A 24,753-nucleotide genomic window follows, 5' to 3' on the forward strand; every position below is an offset into this window, starting at 1 on the left:
CAGGGCAGAGAGACCAACTACCAGGCCTGAGGGAGTGATCTGGAGAGGTAGAGGAGAAACAGGGAAGTGCAGTAAAGAGGGAGAGAACAAAACAATTGTTTAGGTAAAAGGCAGGAATTTAACCCCAGAGCCAGATTTGGCAACTGACAAATGCTGCTAAGTCAAGTGTCTGACAAACGAAAGGAAAGAAAAGCAAATATGAAGAGAAATCTGAAAACCAGTTTAACTTTTGTTAGTGTGGACAGGATCCTATAATCTAGTTCTGTGCTGCCTTGCCACCAAAGATCTCTTCACTTGGGTTAGCCGTGGCTAATGTCAAACCTGCTAACATTCTGAATCCTGTAGCCCTACAGTCAGCAGCACACGGCTTATACATCAATGGGGAATCCCAGCACGAGTCTGGTACTTTTCTACTGTGGTTAATCATGTTAAGGTTTGCCAATGAGGAGCCAGGTTGACGTAAACAACCCGCAAGAAGGCAATGATCCGATTGTTTTTTGTTGTAGCAATAGGCTATCTGCAGCGATTCAATAACTCTTTTGACAATGTCAGTAAGACAAAGAAAAGATCATCATAGCTCAGTTAGTCAGAATGGCTACAGGCTAGTCAATTACTGTATAGGGCTCTGACAGACATGTTTTTATAGAACAACTTTTAAATCTACCTGGAATTTGGGTCAATGGGTCATTTAACCAAATAAGATCTTGAGTTTGGTTGACCGAAGAATCAGGCTAGTGAGGGAAAAATACAAAAAGTTTAGTCGATTTACATTGTATAAAACTTAAGAAATGAAAAGGCTTACTGCAGTTAACATCAGTTTATTGGATTCTTTTCAGAAAACAGGCACATAAACCGTGGAGACACAATGGAAAGTTACTCTAACCTAACACCCACTGGAAGAAAACGGCTATGACAGGGACTGTTCATGGTTATATCCTTATATTCCACAGCGAAGGGTGACAGAGATATAAACATCGATATCGCATTACATTTGTACATGTACAGTACATACAGAGACTGGAGCGATCACAATAACAAATAGACTGCATACGCTTGTGCAATAGCTTGCTTTTCTCATAACTCAGTGACCAAATACCTTTCCCATGTGGCCATGGAGCATAAGGAGACCAGGAGAGGAAGACAAGTTAACACTATTTGAGACAGACGACTAGACTTCACAAACATCTGACAGTCTACTGTGTGCCACTTTAGCCGATATCGATCTACAACTTACAGTAGCTGGTACTGTCCACCAGAAATCACAACACTATCAATTATTCTGTCAGTTTCCACAAAAGACCTCATCATTCTTCACCATCATCAGTTTCATTCAGTCATCTAGTTTCACTTTCTCCTTAAGATTGGTCCAAGACAAAACCATCCTCAGATTCTGAGAATTACCAGGCTGGCCATTTTCATTCCGTTACAGAGAACTCTATATGAAAGTGTCCATGGGCAGATATGGTTATCAAAAGTTCTGTCCTTGCGCTATTGCTCAGTTCTTAGTGTTACCGTCCATGGGTGGATGTTGTCCTTCAGTACAGGGCCATTGGGGATGCCATGACAGGGAGATGGATGGAAGGAGATCTGGGGGGGGTGACAGTGTCTCGAGGCCCATTTCCCTGGCACCACATCAGTGTGGCACCGAAGAACCACAGGATGGAGGGAGCCAGGAGGAAGCGAAGATGGAGGGTATATCTACTGTAGCCTCACCCCACACAATTATTCTACTCTCGTTCAATCAGATTCCAAGTCCAGCTTTATGTGTACTGTAGGCGAGATGGAATCACAGTTAGCTCACTGGGAAATTAGTTGTGCAATAGAATAAGGTTATTTTAAGTCCAATTCTGAAGACCCCTATTGGACAAATGCACAGGCTGTCCGAAGAGATGCCAGCCAGGGGGTGTTTGGTCTCCATGGTAACATGAAGCACTTGCCATAGGCTCTATATGCCGTACACAGGATTACATAATGGTGAGAGTATTCACATGTCAAGTATCTGTGAGAAGATATAGCAGAGTAATATTACAAGTTATGAGGGTTATTCACAAAACTTAAACTCCGTAAATGTACTTGTTTCTTTTTAGAAATCCTGACTTTAAATCTTGGCCTCATGCGTGCTCTTCGTTTACAAAAGATTAACACATATTGCTATCAATGTTGTGTATTTTACTAATTTCTGTATTGATAAAACAGGTGGCACATTCACTGTGACATCAAGTTTTATAAATAACCCTCATTTCTAATAGTCGAAGCTAGGAGTGCATTCTTTCATTTACGAACAACAGAATCCCATCTTGTCTGGAAGTGCAGCTCCCTCTCAGGGAGAATATCAATGGTCTTCCCTGTGGCTCAGTTGGTAGAGCATGGTGTTTGCAACGCCAGCATGGTGTGTGCAACGCCAGGGTTGTGGGTTCGATTCCCACGGGGGGCCAGTACAAAAAAAAAATGCATGAAATGTATGCATTCACTACTGTAAGTCGCCCTGGATAAGAGCATCTGCTAAATGACTAAAATGTAAATGTAAAATATCACAGTAAAAAACAACACTGTTTGTCCCATTTCCCCTCATATACCATGGGCCCCCACCCATAGGATATTAGCCAGCACTTTCCTTAATGTGTGGAGTACAGTAGGGAATTATGGGAAGCCAATCTGACTGAGGTCTCAACGCTATGGGTGGGAGGTCTAAGGGTGAAAGGTCCTTTCTATAGGAAGTGGTGGTTTCATGACCCTGGGTTGGGTCTTAAGTCTCTTCTTCATCATAATCCATATGAACTGTATATACACTGACCATTCTGTTCATAGTATCTCATACTGAGCCACTTTCGGTTTACTTAGCCAGTATTAGTTCATGGGGTAGAATGGAATGTGTGTGTGGTTACTGGCAATACAGCACTTTGGCACACAAAGCTGGTGATGGGGTTAGCTTGTGGATTAGCTTTCCTCATCACACCCCGTTGATCAGAACCACAGTTTGGGTGGGGGTCTGGGAACGGCTTTGACGTTCGCGCTTGCCGTTCTTGGTGCTGTCGTTGCGCGAGCGTCGAAGAGACAGGAAGCTGAGGCGGCCCTCCAGGCCCGTGGTCTTCTTGGTGTTTGGGACGGTGGTGCTGTTGTTGTTTACAGTATTGTCCAGCTCACCCTCCGCTCCCTCTGCTCTGTCACCTGAAACACAGAGAGGTATGCTGTGTGAGCCAGGTGATCGAGATAGATAAAGTATATTGGGAGCCCCCCCCCCAAAAAAAAACTCACGTAAACAGTCATGAATATCCTTTGTGAGTAGGAAGCCCTGCATACACACCCATTGACTGTCATACCCAAGTCTTTTTCTAGAAGTTCCCACTGTGTTACCCTTTCTCACTGGTCCAAAACTTTCTGCAGGCTCTTAGGGACCCAGTGGAGATTAGGATGTATCCCCCAGCAGTACTGCTTGCCTGTGCCTCTACACCTGCTCTGGTCTAAGCACTAGGCTAGCTGTCACTATGACTAATAGGTCTCTCCTCTGGCTCAGGTGCAAGTCAGACAGGAAGCAGAAGACGATATGTCTTACTGAAAATAAACACACACACCATCAATCTCTCTCCTTTTTCACTTGTCTGCATATTTACACACTACCTCATACAGGATGCAAACACACGCTCTAAACCCAGCTCTCCTTTTTTACTTTTTTGGCCGCACACACACACACACACCTCTCTCCAGGTCACACTCAGGTGATGACGCCCCGCTACACTCGCTGCGTGGTCCCAGGACAGGAGAGATGAGGCCAAAGTCAGACAGCGAGACTGGGCTGGGAAGGTCCAGACTGCAGGGGCGTGAGGAGGGAGCAGGGGAAGAGGAGGAGGAGGGACAGGGCGAGGAGGAGGGCGAGGAGGAGCTGGCAAAGGGACAGGGCGAGGGGAGGTCCTGGAGGCTGTTGGGGGAGTGGGAGGAGGAGCCCAGGCTGCAAGTGGAGCGGGTCTCTGAGTCCTCCTCTGACATGGCACTGCTGCTGCAGGTCTCATCTTCAAACGACCCGGACGTCACTGCAGAGACAGAGAGAGGGGAAGAGTAGTTGAGATGTAACAAGCCTTTACTGTACAACTGAGTGTACATGCAGAGCATCAATGTGGCATCCACAAAATCCCCAAAGTCCAAAGAGAAAACAGGAAGCTGGAGATTGAGTCTAAAGGGGTTTAGGTGAAAAAGGGAGGGAAAGAGAGGGTAAGGAACGTAGAGAAAGGGAGTAGGAAGAAAAAGCAAATGAGGGAGACAGATGGTGGGTAGAAGGGGTAGAGAGACTCCTTGAAATACTGCAGACACATACTTTACACTGAAAGAAAGAGGGAGTGTAGAGACATACAGCACTTCAAGACTAATATGAGATCCATTTCTCATGTAGGGGTCAAAAGTCACAAATTCCAACATGGATGGCGACTGTATGAATGAAGGAATGTTTTTATGACCTTGAACTATGGGCAATCGCTGATTCTTTTGTTTACTGCCATCGGAGCGTTTGAAACAGACACAGCATATTGCTGTTTATGTGGGTTAACGCGCAACAGCAATAACCTTAGCCAATGGCGGCTAAGTGGGTCAGCCAGCAGTAGGACTCTGAGGTTGCCATGGAAACATCATCCCGCAGCCCATAATGCAGGACAATGGGAAGTGGATCAGTGAGTGACACACACTGCTGTGAACATCCACTGTCTTCGTCTGACTACAGTTCAGCCTCAATCTCATCACAGTGTGTATCTTCAGCACTTAACTGATTCGGGATCAGTTGTCATTACTCAAGTCCTAACCTTATCCATAGGAGCTTAAACAGTAACACTGTCTCTAGGCTAGTTGTCATATCATGGGATCTTCTGCAAAGTCAATACAGGCATTTTAAATTTAACAGGAATTTCCTTTGAAAGAAAATTGAATTAACAGACTTCAAAAGAGCACATTTAGCATGTATTGTACATTATTATAAATTATAGACACCAACGTAGGGCAGTGCTTACTTTCAATAAAGTCAACTCCAAACATTCTGTGCGCCTTTAATGTTCCAATTCTAGGAAAACATTCCAAGAAAACAGGCAACCCTCTCAGGAGCCGGACACAATCTTGATGTTTTCGAAGAAAAGTCATTAAGACCTCCCTGCACAATGTCAATAATGACGTTTCCTAGGAATTCCTACGAAAGGTTTCGAAGAGCAAGTCAGAAGGAGAGTCAACAGGGTGTGTATGTGTTTATGTGCCGTACCCAACTACTAGTGAAAAGTATTCAAGGCTGGCTGTCCAGCCTCACTATGTAGGACAGTTGATACAAGAACAGTTTCTGCAGTTTTCAAGCACAGAAATGAAATGACCAGAACATCATGCACTGTAAGTGTACTCACTGGAGATGCCATCCGACTCCATCTTGAAGCTGGTAATGTCATCCACTGCGACACTGTCGCCATCGGCGCCCACGCCCCGCCCCCGGGGGCCCATGGCCGAGTTGCGTCGGCGTTCGTGGATCTCGTCTGAGATCACCTCCAGGTTTCTCAGAGCCGTCTTGTACCCTTCTTTAGCCTGGCTCAACTTGGCCTGCAACTCATCCACGTTCTTCTTTAGGTGCTACAGACGGACAGAAAGGGAGTCATTGTTAGCATTAGCCTGCTATACACAGTTAACTACAAACACTCACGCAAAAGGCAGAAGAAGAAACCATCATTGCCATAAATGGTTTAGACCTGAGATGACATGGCAATATGTTCAAGGTCAAAGTTTATTGACCTAGGTCACATCAGTAAAGATCTAACCACGGAGTAGAGGCCACAATAACAAGACAGTAAGACTCCTTAAATCTTAAAGACCTTTAAAAAGGTCTATAAAGGCAGGGAAATTCCAGTGTAGTGTAGTGTAGTGTAGTGTAGTGTAGTGCACACATACCTCAAGCTGTAGGTAGTACTTTGCCTTCAACTCAAAGTAAGGTCTGCGGGAGAGATGTCAATCAAAAAGAGAGAGGGAGGAGGGGAAAAAAAGAGGGAAGGAGAAAGATTAGAGGCGATGACAACTCAGAACAGCTGTGTACATATCACCAAGGCAACAGGGTGAGATATAGGGTTATCACATTAGATGAGCTGACCATGGAGAAAGGATTAAACAGAGAGCTGAGGCAACACAGAGCAAGACAGGCTCAGTCCCAACACTCTAAAACACACTCTTTTCTCATCTCATCTCATCTTCATGACACTAATAGGTTTCACCCATACTGATTACACATATCAAGTACATGATCTGTGGTCATGGCGGAAAGGAGACAAGGAAGCTTTTTAAGATTATATGGATTGGCAACAGCCTCAGTCACAGCGGAACTACTTTACACTGTACACTCCCTCCCCAACACAGGCCTCCAGTCTATGGCGTTTTGTAAAAACCTGACAGCATACACAAACCAGCACACCACCCCATTGTTTTTGTTCCTAGCAGCACAAAGAGAGACAGACACTACTTCATCATCAAAGGTCGAAAATGACACTTACACGCCACCGGAGTTTGGTGGCACCTTAATTGGGGAGGACAGGCTGGAATGGTATCAAATACATTACATACATGGGTTTCATGTGTTTGGTGCCATTCCGTTCATTTCTTTCCAGACATTATTATGAGCCGTCCTCCCCTCAGCAGCCTCCACTGGTGCACGCACATTTACCTTTTGCACATTTATATTCATTTATTTTGTTCAAGTTGACCTTTTTCAAGCTACTGAAAAACCTCCGTCATGAAAGATCAATGTCTTGGAAAAGGTCACTGTCGACAAATAAACATGGATGTGTGAGTCGCAGACCATTTGGTAATTGATGCAGTGGTTGTATCAGGTTCACTTTAACTTCTCAGTCTTTTAACTACAGTGTAGTTGGGTTGTGGTCGCAACACAGTCATATGGGACTCACTTGGACTTGTTGATGGTGCGTTTGAGTTTCTTCTCCAGCTGTTTCATGCGGCCCATGGCTGCCGTGTACTTGGCTGCTGTCTCCTTGTGCACCAGCTCACTCCGCGTCTTTGTATGCTCCGCTTCCATCACCTGCAACAGCCAATCAGAACTCAGTCTCGCAGCTACACGGAAATGTGACAATGTGACTTCTTAAGTTGTGAAGCATCAATTTCCATCCACATTATGCCTTTAAGCTTACGAATAGTAACAGTCATGCTGCACAAATGCCCTTCGCAAATGCCCCCCCCCCCCATGCAGTACGGTACTCACCCTCTGGGTGGCGTGGTTGAGCATCTCCTGCCAGGCTGAGTCAAACTGCCTGGTGTCCTCCTCCAGGAGCCTCTGCTCTGCCAGGGCGATGGTCTCCTTGGCCGCACGCAGCACCTCCGTGGCCCTCTGGAAGTCCTGGGTGGCTCTCTGGGCCTCCAGCTGAGCCTGGGCAATGGGTAGAGAGACAACATGTCAGATATGCACTGAGATCAGCCCCAGAACCAGACCTTCACTGGGTCTCCTGCAGAATCATCTGCACAACAGATGGGATGAGACCCTACCAGACATACTTCATGACTGGGTCTCCAGCTGGGCCTGGGCAACGGGTAGTGACAGCCCGCCAGACGGGCACCGCAAGAGATCATGACACTCTGTCACCAGCCAAGTTCTCTGTCACCATAAAATATTATGTGGGCCATGTCTGGCCATAGGGGTTGAAACACTGCCCCTACTGGCAGCTGGCCAATGCCCATACTAGGCCAAATCCTTGATCTGTACACCTCAAGAGAATGCTTTCCTCTCGCAGGAAATTAACGATGGGCTCTTCAGTCAAGAAATGACAATATTCAGTGTCTCTATATAACTACAATGTAAGCACTTCTTATAAAATGCTGTTTTTAAAAACAAGAGACACAAAACTTTCAGCTCAAACATTGACAGGAATAAACCAAATCAGCTGTTGAGTCAGCATGGAAAATAGCAACTAGGCGAAATAACAAACAAGCCACCAAAGGTCCTTGTGACTGACTATGGAAACACGCCAAACTGTCTTGTACATAAGATGTTCCTAACATCAAAAGGACTAATTTCGGAGAAAACACAAAGGTCATGACGGCATGACGTATGGTTGTATAAGCAAAGTATACCTGCATCGTCTCGTTTGACACTTACTGTATACAGCAGGGGAAGAGATTTAGGGCTCAAAGACCTCACAGCTAATAGACTTATTGTCAAACACTTCACCTGTGTCTGTACGTGCGTGTGTCTGTCTGTCTGTCTGTCTGTCTGGTGCGTGTGCGAGTGTCTGTGCACGTGCGAGTGTCTGTACGCGTGCACGTGTCTGTACTCGTGCACGTGCCTGTGTGCGTGTCTGTGCGTGCGCGCGTGTCTGTGCGTGCGCGTGTCTGTGCGTGTGTGTGTCTGTGCGTGTGTGTGTGCGTGTGCGTGTGTCTGTGCGTGTGTCTGTGCGTGTGTCTGTGCGTGTGTCTGTGCGTGTGTCTGTGCGTGTGTCTGTGCGTGTGTCTGTGCCTGTGTTTGTGTCGGTGCGTGTGTCGGTGCGTGTGTCTGTGTCGGTGCGTGTGTCTGTGCCTGCGTGTGTCTGTGCCGGTGTGTGTGTGTGTCGGTGCATGTGTCTGTGCCTGTGCGTGTGTCTGTGCCTGTGTGTGTGTGTGTGTCGGTGCGTGTGTCTGTGCCTGTGCGTGTGTCTGTGCATGTGTGTGTGTGTCGGTGTCTGTGTCTGTGCGTACAGATGTCTGTGCGTGTATGCATCTGTCTGTCTGTCTGTCTGCGTGTCTGTCTGTCTGCGTGTCTGTCTGTCTGCGTGTCTGTCTGTCTGCGTGTCTGTCTGTGTGTCTGTCTGTGTGTCTGTCTGTCTGCCTGGCTGCATGTGTGTGTAAAACAAATCTCCACATCTTGTTTTCCTATTGGTATCTATTGGTTCTATCAGTAACATCCGGCTTTGTTTTAACCCCTCCCTACCCACTCTGAATGTTCTGTTCTGAGGTCAACCAAAACATCGTAGACTGCTGCCAGAGAGAACATACAAGTATTACCCCTTTACTCTCTGTCCTTATTTTAGCACAACCGGGTCACATAGTAACGGATAAACTCCAAAACAGCTCCCTCCTCCAGCCTCAGTTACGGTAAGGTACAGTACAAAGCGGAAGCTTAGACTTAGACTTCCTGTGTGTGTGTTGCCATAGCTGCAAAGCTAATCCTTTTCTCATTTATCCAATTTTCCTCTCTAATCTGTCAGTCATAGCAACTGACAGAAACCCTCTGTAGCTAGCACTAATACCCTAAACCCCTCTCTGCTCTGTGAGTACTAGTAAAGCGTTGACTCAAGACTTTGCCCCAAACCCACCAATAGCGTGTCTAGGGAGGGTGATTTACTGTATCTGTGTGGGCACGAGTGTGTGTCCGTGTGTACATTTCCTGTAGAGGTTAAATATAATTCCAAAGTTTTACAGTAAGCAGGATAAAACATGTCTGATCTGCCAAAAACTAAATCCCAACTAAACTTTTGTTCAGTTAAAGTAGCCTGACTAGTTTGGGAGGAAGTGAAGGTAGATGTACACTGACATCTCTCCTTCGCTGCAAGCAACTTATGAATAAGTCACAGCAGAGAAAAATTCCAACAGAATCTCATGTGACTAGGGATTCTACTGAACTAATTTAAGTGAGGAACACATTGAGTCACCGCAAAGAAAACAAGTGAAATGAAGTGATCATTATTTCCTGTTCGCATCGTGACCTATGGAGCAGTATGTGGTATACCTCAAGATTCTACTACACAAGGATCTGCAAGCCAAGATATTCCATTTTTTTAGACAACATCCCATTCCCTACTATGGTCATTTGATTAGCCTTCCAAATGCCAACTCAGCACGAACTAAACAACCTCTGCCTTGTGGTGATCACACAACCACTTCACAGACCTTGTCATGACATGGATGGGCACGGCGTGCACATAGAGAGTTGGGTCCAACCACATGCCTATCTATCACTTCACTGTATGGACAAATCATGAGTTTGAATGCCTAGTAATTCAACCGGGGCCTCTCTTTCACAAAATGGTTTGGCGTGTTGTTCATGAGAATTGCAACATACACATGCTCTCATTTGGACGACTCTCTCCGTCTTTCTCCCTCGCTCTGTAAGCACATTCAGTGATCTACTTTAAAATCCCTCTGCATCATCGTTTTCCCACTAACCCCAACAAGCAGACTACATGCTGAGAAAACATGTCCCACTCCCAGGAACGCCCTATGTGCTTCCAGTGTTGTCCACTTAATCTAATGTAGAAGGAATGATCTCAGGAGAAAAGACTATTCACCAAACAAAGTCTAATGGCTGACTCAGTTCATAGAAATAATACTGCATTGAAAAATAATACTGTCCAGCACGATGTTCTTTGTGCATCTGTCGCTGCCTTTAATTTACTTCAGCAGGAATCACTCCTAGATAGCAGGCTACTTAGTGGCACACTTACAGTTCATTCGGAAAGTATTCAGATTTCCACTTTTCCACATTTTTGTTACGTTACAGCCTTATTCTAAAATGGATTAAATACATGTTTTTCCTCATCAATCTACACACAATACCCCATAATGTTAAAGCGAAAAGGTTTTAGAAATGTTTGCAAATGTATAAGAATTAAAAACAGATACCTTATTTGTCTGTCTGTCTGTGGGTATATATACATTATTTACATAAGTATTCAGTCCCTTTGCTATGAGACTTGAAATTTAGCTCAGGTGCATCCTGTTTCCATTGATCATCCTTCAGATGTTTGTACAACTTGATTGGAGTCCACCTGTGGTAAATTCAATTGATTGGACATGATTTGGAAAGGCACATATCTGTCTATAAGGTCCCACAGTTGACAGTGCATGTCAGAGCAAAAACCAAGCCATGAGGTCGAAGGAATTGTCCGTAGAGAGCCGAGACAGGAATGTGTCAAGGCACAGATCTGGGGAAGGGTACCAACACATTTCTGCAGCATTGAAGGTTCTCAAGAACACAGTGGCTTCCACCATTCTTAAATGGAAGAAGTTTGGAACCACCAAGACTCTTCCTAGAGCTGGCCACCCAGCCAAACTGAGCAATCGGGGGAGAAGGGCCTTGGTCAGGGAGGTGACCAAAAACCCGATGGTCACTCTGATAGAGCTCTAAAGTTACTCTGTGGAGATGGGAGAACCTTCCAGAAAGACAACCATCTCTGCAGCACTCCACAAATTAGGCCTTTATGGTAGAGTGGCCCGACAGAGGCCACTCCTCAGTAAAAGGCACATGACAGCCCTCTTGGAGTTTGCCAAAAGGCACCTAAAGGACTCTCAGACCATGACAAACAAGATTCTCTGGTCTGATGAAACCAACTCTTTGGACTGAATGCCAAGCGTCACGTATGGAGGAAACCTGGCACCATCCCTACGGTGAAGCATGGTGGTGGCAGCATTATGCCACCACTTCAGCGGCAGGGACTAAGAGACTAGTCAGGATCGAGGAAAAGATGAACGGATCAAAGTACAGAGAGATCCTTGATGAAAACCTGCTCCAGAGCGTTCAGGACCTCAGACTGGGGGCGAAGGTTCACCTTCCAACAGGACAAGGACCCTAAGCACACAGAAAAGACAACACAGGAGTGGCTTCGGGACAAGTCTCTGAATGTACTTGAGTGGTCCAGCCAGAGCCCGGACATGAACCCGATCAAACATCTTTGGAAAGACCTGAAAATAGCTGTGCAGCGAAGCTCCCCATCCAACCTGACAGAGCTGGAGAGGATCTGCAGAGAAAAAAACTCCCCAAATACAGGTGTACCAAGCTTGTAGCGTCATACCCAAGAATACTCTAGGCTGTAATCACGGCCAAAGGTAATTCAACAAAGTACTGAGTAAAGGGTCTGAATACTTATGTAAATGAGATATATATATTTTTTTATACATTTGCACCAAAGAAATTACATCTGTTTTTGCTTTGTCATTATGGGTTATTGTGTGTAGATTTAGGGGGGAGAAAACAATTTAATCAATTTTAGAATAAGGCTGTAACGTAACAAAATGTGGAAAAAGTCAAGGGGTCTGAATACTTTCCAAATGCACTTTATAAATATATAAGTACATTTATTAGTATTTAGTAGTGTTCTGTTCCTACTCTATACTGCAGATAAACAGAATGCCAACAGAGAGACTTCTCACAGCAGGCCTACTGCTGTACACCTGCTCCACTATAAATGATTGGCAACCCAGCCCTTCTCCTTAATCCATCTCTCCTCTGCCTACTCCTCTCTTCCATCACCACTTCAGTCCTGCTGCCACCGTGATCCATCATTCTATTCTTTTCAGTTTACTCATCCCATCTTTACCCTTCATTTTCAGCTGCACAGTGATGGTGTTAAAAAAAGAAAGAATTCTCAGCCACCTTTCAAAGCTGGGCCTCTCAGGAACTCACGACCGGAGGGAAGAGGGAGAGAGAGATGGATTATTACGGAGGCAGGGAGATGGATGGAAGTGGAGGCATTAGTCTATTTATTCAGCACATTCCAATTAATTATTGTGTTGTTTTTCACTGTCCTCTCTAAGGACTGCGGTTTCAAACTTTCCACCGGTGTATATTTGGCCTCTACAAAAACGTTAATACCACATCAGTTCTGCATTTCTGCTGCAGTTTCTGTCTATATAAATAGATCATACGGTCTACCACTTCTCTCCATCACACAGATACTTCATAGGCCCATAGGTAACAGGGATTTCCAGGTGAACAAAAAGGAGAGCAGACATTGATCAAATCAAGTACAGGGAGACACCTCCAGAATAGGAGCAGAGAAAATGTCTAACAATATTAATCACACAGCACCGAATGTTCTGTAAACACCAGGAGGCTTGTAGGAAGTCACAACATCAGATGCTACAGAATCACAGTGTCACAGAAACATTATCGGTGTGTCCTCGAATCCAGTCTGGAGTCAAATTTTACACAACATTCAACACTTGGCAGACATTTGATCCAGGTCAAGGGTAAGATCATCAGTACATAGTTACATCAGATAATGATTAATAGGCACCAAACTACTTCATTAAATATGGTACTTAAACATTCATGGTTAACTCATTTTCCCTCATGTTTATTACATATCAACCCATATCTATAGTAACTCAAATACAGGAAAATAATTTATCAAATAATTACAGCCCTACTCAAATTTTAAATCAGTAGGGCTCTGTAAATGTAAATCAAACAAGCACCAACGTGTGCACATGCAAGTGTAAGTAAAGTGGAACTTTATAAAAAGACTACGCTTTCTCTTTGGGCATAAGAAAATCGGATCCCGCTCTACACAGTCTTTAAATTATTCAGAGCTTGCGCTCTTCGGAGCCCTAACAGAGTATTAATTTGGTTAACCGGCACATGTTCAGATAAACATCTCTTTGCTACATATTCACGCTTGCCTCCATGGCTGCACGCATGTAAGAGTAAGAGAAGCTTTGAAATATAAAGCGTTCCTATAATCCTCACAGCATAAATTTGACAAGACGTGCCAACACTTCAAAGACCAGAGCGTTTCAGCTAAACATTCCTCAGCACAGGCTATCAACACTTGAATAGTATCAGCTTTCAAAAGAGAACACAGACACAGCTATTTTCCAAGAGAATTAACTGATTTAATCTCCTCAGTTAAGCAGGGCAATTAATCTTGGTGAAAAGGGAGTGAGATGGGATGAAAAGGGCCTTTTCAATTGGAGGTCAATGATTTACAGTCAGATAGTAAACATGCATCTCTGCAGTCACGCTTCGCTAGCCTTGGCCTTAATTGTGTCCCGATTGAGACTGTTCATTTTGCTGTGAGACACAAACAAATTGTGCCTGGCCTAGATATGTCAGAGACCCACAGAGTTAATCCTGGAGAAGTCGTTAGACCGCACATGACTCAGGGAGAGCTCGTCTTCATCATGCTTCACGGTCTGATGCTATAACAACCTAGAAGCTGTACATTGATCAGGCAGGTCTGAATGTTCTCTGAGGCAAAGTGAAGGACAACCATGTTCAGGCATGGACATGGAGATGCAAGCCACTTGTTCCAAGTGGTTGCCTAACCATTGCTCAACTTCAGTGTTCCAGTCCACATCTAATGCGCTGAAGCACCACTTGTAATGAACAGCTGCCTCTTGGATTCCTCAGCACACTCATACAATGTTCCATGGCTGCAGGCTTGGACAGCAAGCGTTGACACCCAGGGGCGGACTGCACGAAATGCCAGATGGACTGGTCCATTTTTAGCCCAGAGGGCCTGTCTAACTTGGGATTTTAGAGCAAAATTATAATTATTTGGCTAACAATGGGGAAAGAAATGGGCTGGTGTGGGGGTATCGAGAAAATAAATGGGCCGGCGAGTTAGAAATGACAGGGCTAATTTCAGGTCCCAGTCTGCCCCTGTTAACACCCACACACACAAACGTTAGCCAACCAGAACAATAGGCACATGCACAGCTCGCACACAGCTGTATTGAGTCATTGTCAAGCTGAGCTGCCATTATTAAAGCAGCTCCAGTCCTGCTTGCTAAAGCAGTGATGTAATCAGGGCTGACCAGCATCAACATGCACCACAGCACAGGCTGGCCTTCCACCTCCCAGGAGGACAGAGCATGGCTCCAGCACACGGCCACGACCTTGTCTCTGCTCCCCCTCTCCATCCTTCCCTCCATCCCATCCTAGCCCCCATGACCCTCACCCGCTCAGTGATATAAGCCTGCCAAAAACTCTCTCCACAGGAGAGAAAGACACAGGTCACAGATGGTCTCTTGACTTTGCAGGATTACAAAATGACAGTAACCGTCTTAACCCAATCTCCATACCGTCAGGGATATACTAGCTGTTCTGTAATAAATGGAACTGAGTTGCTGTGGCGGTAAAGGAGACTGTCTGGCACAAGGTTCCCTATTCTACCACAGCCAGTAACTTTCCAGGGCAAGACATGACAACATTCTTCTTGCACTGCAAGAATGCATGTTGGGATTGTAATAAAATGCAATGTTTACAGTTTGACCATATAAATTCCTACAAACTCTTTCCCAGTCCTTTTGCTTCATCCCGGACTCTACGGTGACAGGTTGACGTATTAGAGCCCGCAGCCTCTGACAAAGATGTGCAGGGACCTAGAGAGTCTCCTTTCTATCTGTGATCCTTCTGCCCTTGACTCAGAGCCAGAGAACAATCCCATACATCAGCTAGAGACAGCTCTCTCCCCCCAGTCTGAGTCTATTCCAGCTGTACCAAATCCAACCAATCTCCTGGATGATCTCCTCCAGGCCTGAAGGATTTTCATTGCTTTCCTCCCCCAGCCAGAAACCACTAAGCCCCACATCTGTTCAATCTATGGCCATCATGGAGGTCAGTTCATAACTAATCTCACAGACATATCCACAGTCTGTCTCCTCTGTTCTGGACCTCAGGCATCTCCCCTCCTCTCTCTCATTATTTTACATTTACATTTACGTCATTTAGCAGACGCTCTTATCCAGAGCGACTTACAAATTGGTGCATTCACCTTATGATATCCAGTGGAACAACCACTTTACAATAGTACCACTTTACAATAGTACATCTATATCTTTTGGGGGGGGGTTAGATTATCCGTCTCTCCTTCGTTCTTCCCACCTCCAGACGCACTGCGGTTAGATGACTGAGGCAGGCAGGGGCTGAGACGATCTCGACTGTGCACTTCAGCTACGTGGTAATCACTGTCGGTAACGGGCCATGCAGAGAGCGAGAGGGAGGGAGCGAGATAGAGGGGGGGGGTAAACTGTGCCCAAACCTTGCACCAGCCACAACACATCACCATCACCATTCTCTTCCTCTCTATTGTTCCACCTTTCCCCCCACTAGCTGTACCTACTCTCCAGACAAGATGGGGCAGCTGAGGGGGAAGGGCAATAGGACTTCAATGTTTAATGCTAACCAGGGTTGGGGCCAATTCTGTTTCAATTCCACTTAATTCAGAAAGTAAACCAAATTCCAATCCCAAATTATGACTGGTCTACTTTTTGTCAAGTCACACTCTTCAAACCTGAGGTGAACGAGAAGGAAACTATACATATTTCATGAGGTATAAGAAAAACACTTTTCATCATTTTACACTACCGGTGACTGCAGCAATCGAGGCACTCTGACAGCTCCCATTTTTAAAGAGCTGAATCAGAGAAAGTGCAGGGTGCCCAAGCGATCCCTCAGGAAACATACAGTGAAAAACTTTCCGGCCGAGTCAAGCCGTCTCTGATCCAAGGGCAGTCAGCCATTAACTTGTGACACGTACTACCTCAGGATATACTAGCAAGTCTTCTCAACATCTAAGGTAAGTGACCATCTATTGTTTTGTTATGCAAAAGCCTGAGTTATGGTGTGTGTGTATATCTAGACCAAAGTCAAGGGCATTTTTCCACAGTGCTGCCACTCCCTGTGTACCTTATCATTAGCCTTCTAAAGCAAATGATAATGTATTGCTCATGTAGGCTACTTCAACAAACCAGAGAGATAGAGAATTTCCACCCCTCTGGGCAAACAATGATTCAAGTTCAAAGTTGTGTACCTGCTCACCCACTAAAGGAGAATGGAAAGATGGAGGTGGAGATACATTGCAATAGAAGAGGAGGAAGACAGAGGAGGATAGAGTATAGAGGAATAGGAAGATAGGGAAAGAGAGGAAGAGTGTTTATGTTGCATAACTGATTCAGGACTGCTGTGTTAGGATGGGCTCTGCTCCAGTCACCACTGTGAGGTTGATTAACTCAACCATGACAGAGAGGCAGCCATTTACCGCACCACTGATCCATTTCAACCTCAACCGCTTTGTAATGCTCCCAACCACACCATCGATCGATGAGACCTGTGATGTGTGTGTGTGTGTGTGTGTGTGTGTGTGTGTGTGTGTGTGTGTGTGTGTGTGTGTGTGTGTGTGTGTGTGTGTGTGTGTGTGTGTGTGTGTGTGTGTGTGTGTGTGTGTGTGTGTGTGTGTGTGTGTGTGTGTGTGTGTGTGTGTGTGTGTGTGTGTGTGTGAGACTAGTGCCCTAGAATCGCCCTATGCAGTCAGGCCCCACTGACTTCTTGTTGCAGAGCTCAGCATTGTATGACAGACAAGCGAGTCCTGCACTTGTTCATAATTAAGATACCTGCTAACCTAGTGTGGAAATAAGAGCCACAGAGGTTTTTTTTTTTTAAGTTTCAGTCTCAATCCCTCGAGTATGTGCCAAACTCTTATTGAACCCCTGAACAACACATCATGGCTTCATACCATTGCTTTCAGTGAAATAACTGGGCCAGTAGATGCAGGGGTGAAACTTTGGTTTTAGAAGTGAGGGGGACATAACCTGGGCATTTAAAGCTCATTTTATGCATTTCTACTAGGTCTGTCACCGACAAAAAGAAAATCTTGGTCAACCAAGAGTAGTCTTTTCTTTTATTGGTCAACATTTTAAAACGTGTATTTTTCTATATATAGACACACCCTAAGTGTTTTAATAAAAATCAACTATATGTACTGAACTTGTCTGATGCTTTAGGCAGGTTGTTTGATTAAATAACTAAGACACAGAAATGACTCAAGAGAGAGCCAGAGATCAAGATAGCCTAGCCAGAAGAAAGAAAAAAAAATCCCGCTGCTCCCGCTTCGCAGAATTACGCTTCTGAAATTGCCGGTAATTAGGCTACACCAGCACTCTGCAACTTTTTCTATTTGGAGGCAGTGGCGGTTCTAGACCATTTCAACTGGGGGATCCAAGCTGGGGCCAGATGTACTGTTAGAGGGGCCAGTTCCATTATACGTTATTGTTGTCATATCGTTTTCTTCACTTCTTCACAATAGCAGGCAAAAGACCATGTTCATAATCATCATCGTTGCCACTGTCTAATAACGGATGTAAAAAAAGAACGATAGCAAAAATTTGTTGCGTAAAAATTATTTCATACTCCACATTTAGGAGGGCCACAAGGGGGTCCAAAATTATTGTCACAGGGGCAGTCTTTCGGGTTTTACACCCCCAGCAGAGGAACTACATTTCTGAGTGCACGATATTCAGTTTTACTGGCATAGATGATGTTCTATGGATGGTCTTAAACCGCAGTCATTTATGTCTGAGATGATATGAACATGACTGGGTATTCTAACATATCAGTATCCATCATCAGTAGTGTCTCCCAGGTCTTTGTCACATTTTTGTTTGACATGTTTTGTGTCATCAGGAAAAGCCTCTATCAACCCTTGATACAGTTTGGAAATCAACTTTAGAGGGTTGTCGGACTGCCTTAAAATTGTATAAATCTTTGAAGCTTCTGGCTTGTCCAGTGTTTGCTGCACAGAGAGATAAAGTGTTGGTTTTGCAAAAGTTCACCTCAGCGCCGTCACAGACTGGTCTTCCCTATTTGACTGGCCCTGCTGAGACCCCTGTCACCATCTGATCCTGCTCAGATGAATATCGGTCTTCAATCGTTTGGCCGCTGGTTTTATTGATTCAGGTCTAGTGTGATTGAGGCAAAAATAATAGCTAAAGTTAGTGATCTAGCTAGCTAACCTTAGCCAACTTTTGGCTAGCTCTAATGGTCCATCAACTGGCGAAAACTAGCCAAGTTAATTTACTTCTGTTGAAACGGGACAATAAGGCTACAAAACATTTCCATACACACTAAAGCTGTTAGATGCTGCTCCCTGACAGATAGCTAGAGGCTAAAGCTGAACTGGCTCTGGTAGCTACTAGCTAGCTAGTTCATTCTCTTCAGACGAGAGGGGATGAAACATTAGCTAACGTTACATGTCAGTTACACTACTAGCTCAGCACTGAGAATAAAAAAAAAGGTCTTAAATCAAAGAGCTGTTAACTTGCCAGCTACATCAGTCAAATAAAGAGTAGCCAGTTTCATATCTGCATGCTTTTACAACCTGGAGAAAAAGCGCAACACACAGAGAGAGCAGCTGCAGACAGCAGCACCATGCTACCCGACTGCTCTTAGGCGTCCGCATGGTCCTAAAGTACACTGATGCCGCTTTTTGTGTCACAGTGCAATAATAAAACAGCAGGGTGCCAAAATTATATTTCAATGTGGGGGGGGGGGGGGGGGGGTTGCGCACCTGAGTAGATGTGCGAAAGGTAGACAGAGGAACTCATACAATCCAATATCCTCAAACTTAGAATAACTTCCTTTTTCCATAAGGAAACTTCATTTGTGTTGTCAGAGGCATTAACATAAATCCCAACCACACAAAGGTGCATTCTCATTAAGAAGACATATAGAGGTTGCCTGAATGAGAGGAACACAATGCCCAAAGCAGAGCTAAGAACACCAGAGGGAACAAAATAAGAGAAGAAGTGAAGAACCATTGGCCTTTAAAAACCTTTTCACGTCTGGCTTGGTCCTGGCGATTCCTCTCTGACTGTTTCCAGCTGCAGGCCATTCACTTGTCCAAGCAAGTCAAGCTAGGTAAATAGGTAACACTTTATTTAATCGTCCAGCCCATTTGGTGTTCAATGTGATATTTGCCTAGTATTTAGAAATGATGTGTAGTCAACCTGGTATCAAATAGTATGTGCTGGTTTTAATGAATCCCAAAGAAACTAGGCAAATAAAGCGTTTCCGATAAATAAACGATTTTGGACTGTTTCTAAGGTCAATATGAGCAGAGACCCCCAGCCTGTAGTCTCCCTGTCCACCCAGTGGTGTCTCACCTGTCTGGCCACTCTCCGGGCCTCCCAGTAGGGTTTGGACTCCTCCACCGCCTTCCCAATCTTCTTGACCAGCTCATCCAGCTTCACCGTGGCCTCAACCAGCACCGAGCGGAACTTCTGCCTGGCATCCTGGAGAGAAAACAGGGAGAAAGGGTTAACTAGGACTGTAGCGAACTTCCAACCCTTTGCTTGCTATGAATGTTCACAAAGGTCATAGAAGACTCAACAGTCATCTCAATGTTTAGGCGATGACATTATTACGTCATTGTTCTTAACCATTTAACCAACCGGAGTTAACAATTGACAGCAAATATTAAGTTAGACGCAGCAGGATTTCACGAAAGCAGAGAATTCATTCAGACTCTTAAGGTAATTCAATTCATTTTGACATACGAGTTGGGGCTCTCCCTCCTTCGATTATAAGAACTGAAAAGGCCAGTGTCCTAAAATTGCATTAGTCTTTGATCAAGTTAACAGGGGCAGCTATGTCGATGTAACCTTCCGACAGAAGCAAATGGCCATATGAAAATGATAATAGGAAATAGCCTTTTAAGCGACACACCATCAGCTACTGTTAATGTTTATGCATCGGTTGGAGGGGTCAGAAGTTAAAGCCCCAGCTTAGCATGCTGATAAAGTCAATAACAGGTCTACTTTCAAACATATCAAACCTAATCTAATCCAAAACATTCATTTGCCTTGAAACCGTTTTAGATAAGGCAGAGGAGATTTTTCTGAGAACAAGCAAGTGGGGTCAAGTGTGACGTCCAGAAGGAGACATCATGGTGGACAGGAAACAAAAACGAGCGTGAAAACATATTCCTGGAGATGTCAGTGTGGAAAAAATAGATTGCACTTATGCACTAAGTTTATTGGATTGTTTTCAATTCTTTGAAAGGTTAAATCTGACCATGGGATTTTATGTAAAGAGACTATATATAAATCTGCACCAGTATTCTGGACTAAGATATCCTTCCTGTTACCGTTTCAAATCTGAGGGATGGAAGGCCAATTGTGAGAACAGGGCAGGGACACACACTTCCTGTGACATCATCAGTCATCCTGCAACAAGCTGGCATCTGAGGACAAACACCATGTCTGAAAGCAACCCCTAGCCCCTAAACCCTAGCTCCTTCCCATTCAGTGTGTATGAAGATCAAGGAACCAAATACAGTGATGGCTCCACCACCGCTGTTTGCCATTTGCTACACTTTGTTACTTGCTGTTCTGCTGGCCCAACATGGTTGTTTACTGTACTCTGTCAGACTGGAATTCTGACGTGGTTATCAGATACCTGCCACCATGGAGAGAAAAACAGCCTTTCCAAGAACTCCCAACCTCCTGCATAGCAAGAGGCCACCCTGCATTATTTCAGTCTCAGAACAACAAGGGTTAATTGCTGGGTATGAAAACTGTATGTACGTGTGGGAACAGGCCATGTAAACCATCTATTTCTCAATAGAGACAATTCAGAGGATGGGGTCCCCCCTTCCTCCATCTCTCCTCCTAATGCATTTCCTCTCCCCCTCTAATCCAGCCCTTTTTTCTGTTCTCATTTCCACCATCTCCCTCTTTTTCTCCTCTAGCTGATACAGCAGAGGTTACAGTACAGTGCAGCCTCTCTGTCCCTCACACCTCAGAGGTTACAGTACAGTGCAGTCTCTCTGTCCCTCACACCTCAGAGGTTACAGCACAGTGCAGCCTCTCCGTCCCTCACACCTCAGAGGTTACAGTACAGTGCAGTCTCTCTGTCCCTCACACCTCAGAGGTTACAGTACAGTGCAGTCTCTCTGTCCCTCACACCTCAGAGGTTACAGTGCAGTGCAGTCTCTCTGTCCCTCACACCTCAGAGGTTACAGTGCAGTGCAGTCTCTCTGTCCCTCACACCTCAGAGGTTACAGTACAGTGCAGTCTCTCTGTCCCTCACACCTCAGAGGTTACAGTACAGTGCAGTCTCTCTGTCCCTCACACCTCAGAGGTTACAGTACAGTGCAGCCTCTCTGTCCCTCACACCTCAGAGGTTACAGTACAGTGCAGTCTCTCCGTCCCTCACACCTCAGAGGTTACAGTACAGTGCAGTCTCTCTGTCCCTCACACCTCAGAGGTTACAGTACAGTGCAGTCTCTCTGTCCCTCACACCTCAGGGTCGAGCAAAGTGTTGCTTTTGTGACGCATTTCATCTCCTTGATCACAGCCTCCTCATACACTGAACACCATCTCAAACACACAGTCGTATACCTAAAAATGTTTTAATTCAATCCAAACCATTTGTGTAACTGTATTTCTCTTTACCCAGATACATCTTATTCAACTTGGATGGTAATATTGGTATTAATGAAAGGCCTCTGAATTCAACAAAAATTCTCTCAGATGTTATGGACCTATAGCTATTGTTCTGCTTTCCCCCTTATAACAAAAGCAGTCACTCGTGCTCCTTGATATTATCAATACAAACCCTACAGCCAATAGTCCATTACCAGGGCATTATGATAGGCCTTCATCCACTGGGCTCTGCTGCTGGCTATCCTCATCACTCCATCAACACCTGAAGCTCTGCCAAATCTGCACTGAGCAGTAGTTAGGGGGGGCTAAGATTTCTTCCTTTTATATTTTTTGGTGATTTTTTAGGGGGTGCTGCAGCACCCTCAGCACCCCTACTTCCCTCGGGTATGTACTTGAGAAGTGGTTTGAGAAATGGTGAATCGGTATATCTGTTTGTTTATCCACTTTGAAGTCACATGCATTAAAAAAGTTGGACATCATTCCTTGCTCTCTCAGAAAAAAAAACATACTGGGTATTATTTTGTTTGTGTTTTTGTGTGTCTGTTGCAAAGGGTTTCCACAGAGGACTTTATCTGATATTTTGAGACATTCATTTCGTTTACAGATCGGTGGAGCCATCGGTAAGGACTCAAGTCCATGTCAAATAGACACGCTTCACGCTTCACCGATTGGCGCACCGTTTACTCCAACGGCAGACAGCTGTGCATTGAGACCACATCAAACTGGGTCTACAAATAAACAGATTTGATCATGATCCACTGAATCAACAACAACACAGAGGGGGTATATCTGAACTCGAAAAACAAGTAAGTATTCGACAAGCACTCATTGAACCTCAAGATCAATGGAAACATTGTACAAGTTCCAGTTCATTAAGCTTTACGCTGCTCAAGTCGGTGAGGATCCAGTAAACATTAGAAATGACAGGTATTTTATCGACTGAATGCCTCCTTTGACCCAAACAGATGTCCTAAAGAGACTTTTACCGTAATACAGTTCCAAAAAGGTATATGACTGACAGAGCTGTGTGCTACTACTTTACTGACATTTAACAGCATCCAAAGATCAACATTCTGCAACATGAACCACCTCAATGACCAGAACGAATCATCTTTCATATGCAGAGGTCAATGTTTAATGGTTGAAAGGAATTCTTTGATAGTGGGTCCCCTTGTAATTGTCAATCAGTGTCAGCCATGTGGTGCACTTTGGAGGGAAAATGTATGTCAAACTTGAAAGTGTGTGTGTGTGTGTGTGTGTGTGTGTGTGTGTGTGTGTGTGTGTGTGTGTGTGTGTGTGTGTGTGTGTGTGTGTGTGTGTGTGTGTGTACTGTCTTACCTCCAGTTGTGTCTCACATCTGTTGATGTCATCTGTAGACTGGTTGAGTTTCTCCAGTTCTCCCTGTAAGAAAGAGAGCGAAGGACAATATTGAGCAACACCAAGAGAAAGGAATGTAATACAGTATCTGGGAAGTCTGCGACATCTGGAATGTGTTACATTTGGCTGAAATACTAGACTGGACAATAGAAGTTAGCCAGAGTGATGGTTTGAATGAACACAAGAATCAGCTTCTATCTTGATTTATGGATATATTAAATGCACATAGCTTTTAAGGTTAAACAATGTTATTTTTTCAACCGTTTAATAGCCTAATACGCAGCAGAAGGTACATTCAGATGAACATGCTATTTGAGTGTCAGGCCTTTACTCCCATGTATTCCATTAAATCAGAAACAAGTTTGTCTAAAACATAGACAATCACAAACATAACCTGTAGGCCTACATCGCAACTAAGTCTGGTGCAATACTGACCTTTTGTTCAAGGTAGACAGACACTCTTGATAAATCAATACATTAAAAACGATTTTTTTAAATACCCCAAATCAGATAGACTTTCTGCCAGGGATAATACATACTCTTAAGATGTGCACTGAATAGTGGATGTATCAAATGCAGTTAAATGTATTGATTAGTTAGACTCAATTGAAACAAAGAGCACTTGTTATTATAACGTACCTGAATTCTAGGGTCCACCTCCTCTTCTTCGTATTCCGAATCTTCGTCAGACCTATTTTCTTTCTCCAAATTGTCCATTCTGGATGATAAAGCAGACTGTGTGCTGTCGGAGCGAACAAAGCCAATTTCCAAGAGACGCTCTAACCGCGTGACAGGAGTTTAAAGAACACGCTCAATCACACTGCAACGTTAGCAATGATAAAAACGATGTTTGAAATATTTATATGTATATCAAAGCGATATACAGGTAACTGAAAGACAAAAGAGTGATAATCGTCTTGTATGTCAATTGACAGAGCAGCACTCTGTCTGCGTCCAATACCGAGCCACTGAGCAAGTGCTGATGAAATGACTTGTGTACGGTTATCTACAGCGTAACGTTACGCCCCTTCTGCTGTCCAAACCGATGCATTTATAGATGTATGTACCATCAGAGACGACTTACTGTGTGGTAAAACAGTTATAACAAGCTGAATATACAATTTGGGAAAGTCAATACCTTTTTATAAATGTATTTAATATATATTTCTTCCCAAAATAGAATGTTACAGATTTCAGATAATAATGAATGAAATTGGTATTTAATGAATACCCTCAGATATTCATTGCCCCTACATTCCACACAGGCCAGTTAACCATACCCAACCAGATACCCTCTTTGTATTAGCCAACTCCAAAATACCAGATACTCTCTTCATCCCATATTCTAGAGTCACTTTTTCCAATTCTCAGATACCATATACTGTGTACTTATGACAGAAGTAGGCCAGTATTGAGCAGTAACACCATAGGAAATGCACGATACAG

The 24,753-nt window shown here is 44.3% G+C and overlaps 1 protein-coding gene across 1 annotated transcript; it reads right to left on the reverse strand.

The window, feature by feature from the left end:
- Positions 1-802: 802 nt before the first annotated feature.
- LOC106581253 (SH3 domain-binding protein 5) lies at positions 803-24,298 on the reverse strand. Its single transcript, XM_014163186.2, has 9 exons — positions 23,947-24,298; positions 23,269-23,331; positions 19,648-19,776; positions 7,220-7,384; positions 6,909-7,039; positions 5,905-5,947; positions 5,370-5,589; positions 3,696-4,028; positions 803-3,168 (listed from the first exon to the last, which is right to left on the reverse strand). The coding sequence occupies exons 1-9, from the start codon at positions 24,022-24,024 to the stop codon at positions 2,951-2,953; spliced, it is 1,380 nt and encodes a 459-aa protein (XP_014018661.1). The 5' UTR covers positions 24,025-24,298; the 3' UTR covers positions 803-2,950.
- Positions 24,299-24,753: the final 455 nt, after the last annotated feature.

Source organism: Salmo salar, chromosome ssa02, assembly GCF_905237065.1.
Source record: "Salmo salar chromosome ssa02, Ssal_v3.1, whole genome shotgun sequence".
NCBI lineage: Eukaryota > Metazoa > Chordata > Actinopteri > Salmoniformes > Salmonidae > Salmo > Salmo salar.

What these genes read in the sequence shown, in the direction of transcription:
- LOC106581253 (XM_014163186.2), bottom strand. Translation starts at nt 24,024, where the DNA reads ATGGACAATTTGGAGAAAGAAAATAGGTCTGACGAAGATTCGGAATAC. An exon ending in CGCACCATCAACAAGTCCAA is followed by an intron (nt 5,948 to 6,908) that starts GTGAGTCCCATA and finishes TCTCTCCCGCAG; the next exon opens with ACCTTACTTTGAGTTGAAGG. An exon ending in AGTACTACCTACAGCTTGAG is followed by an intron (nt 5,590 to 5,904) that starts GTATGTGTGCAC and finishes GTCCGTCTGTAG; the next exon opens with CACCTAAAGAAGAACGTGGA.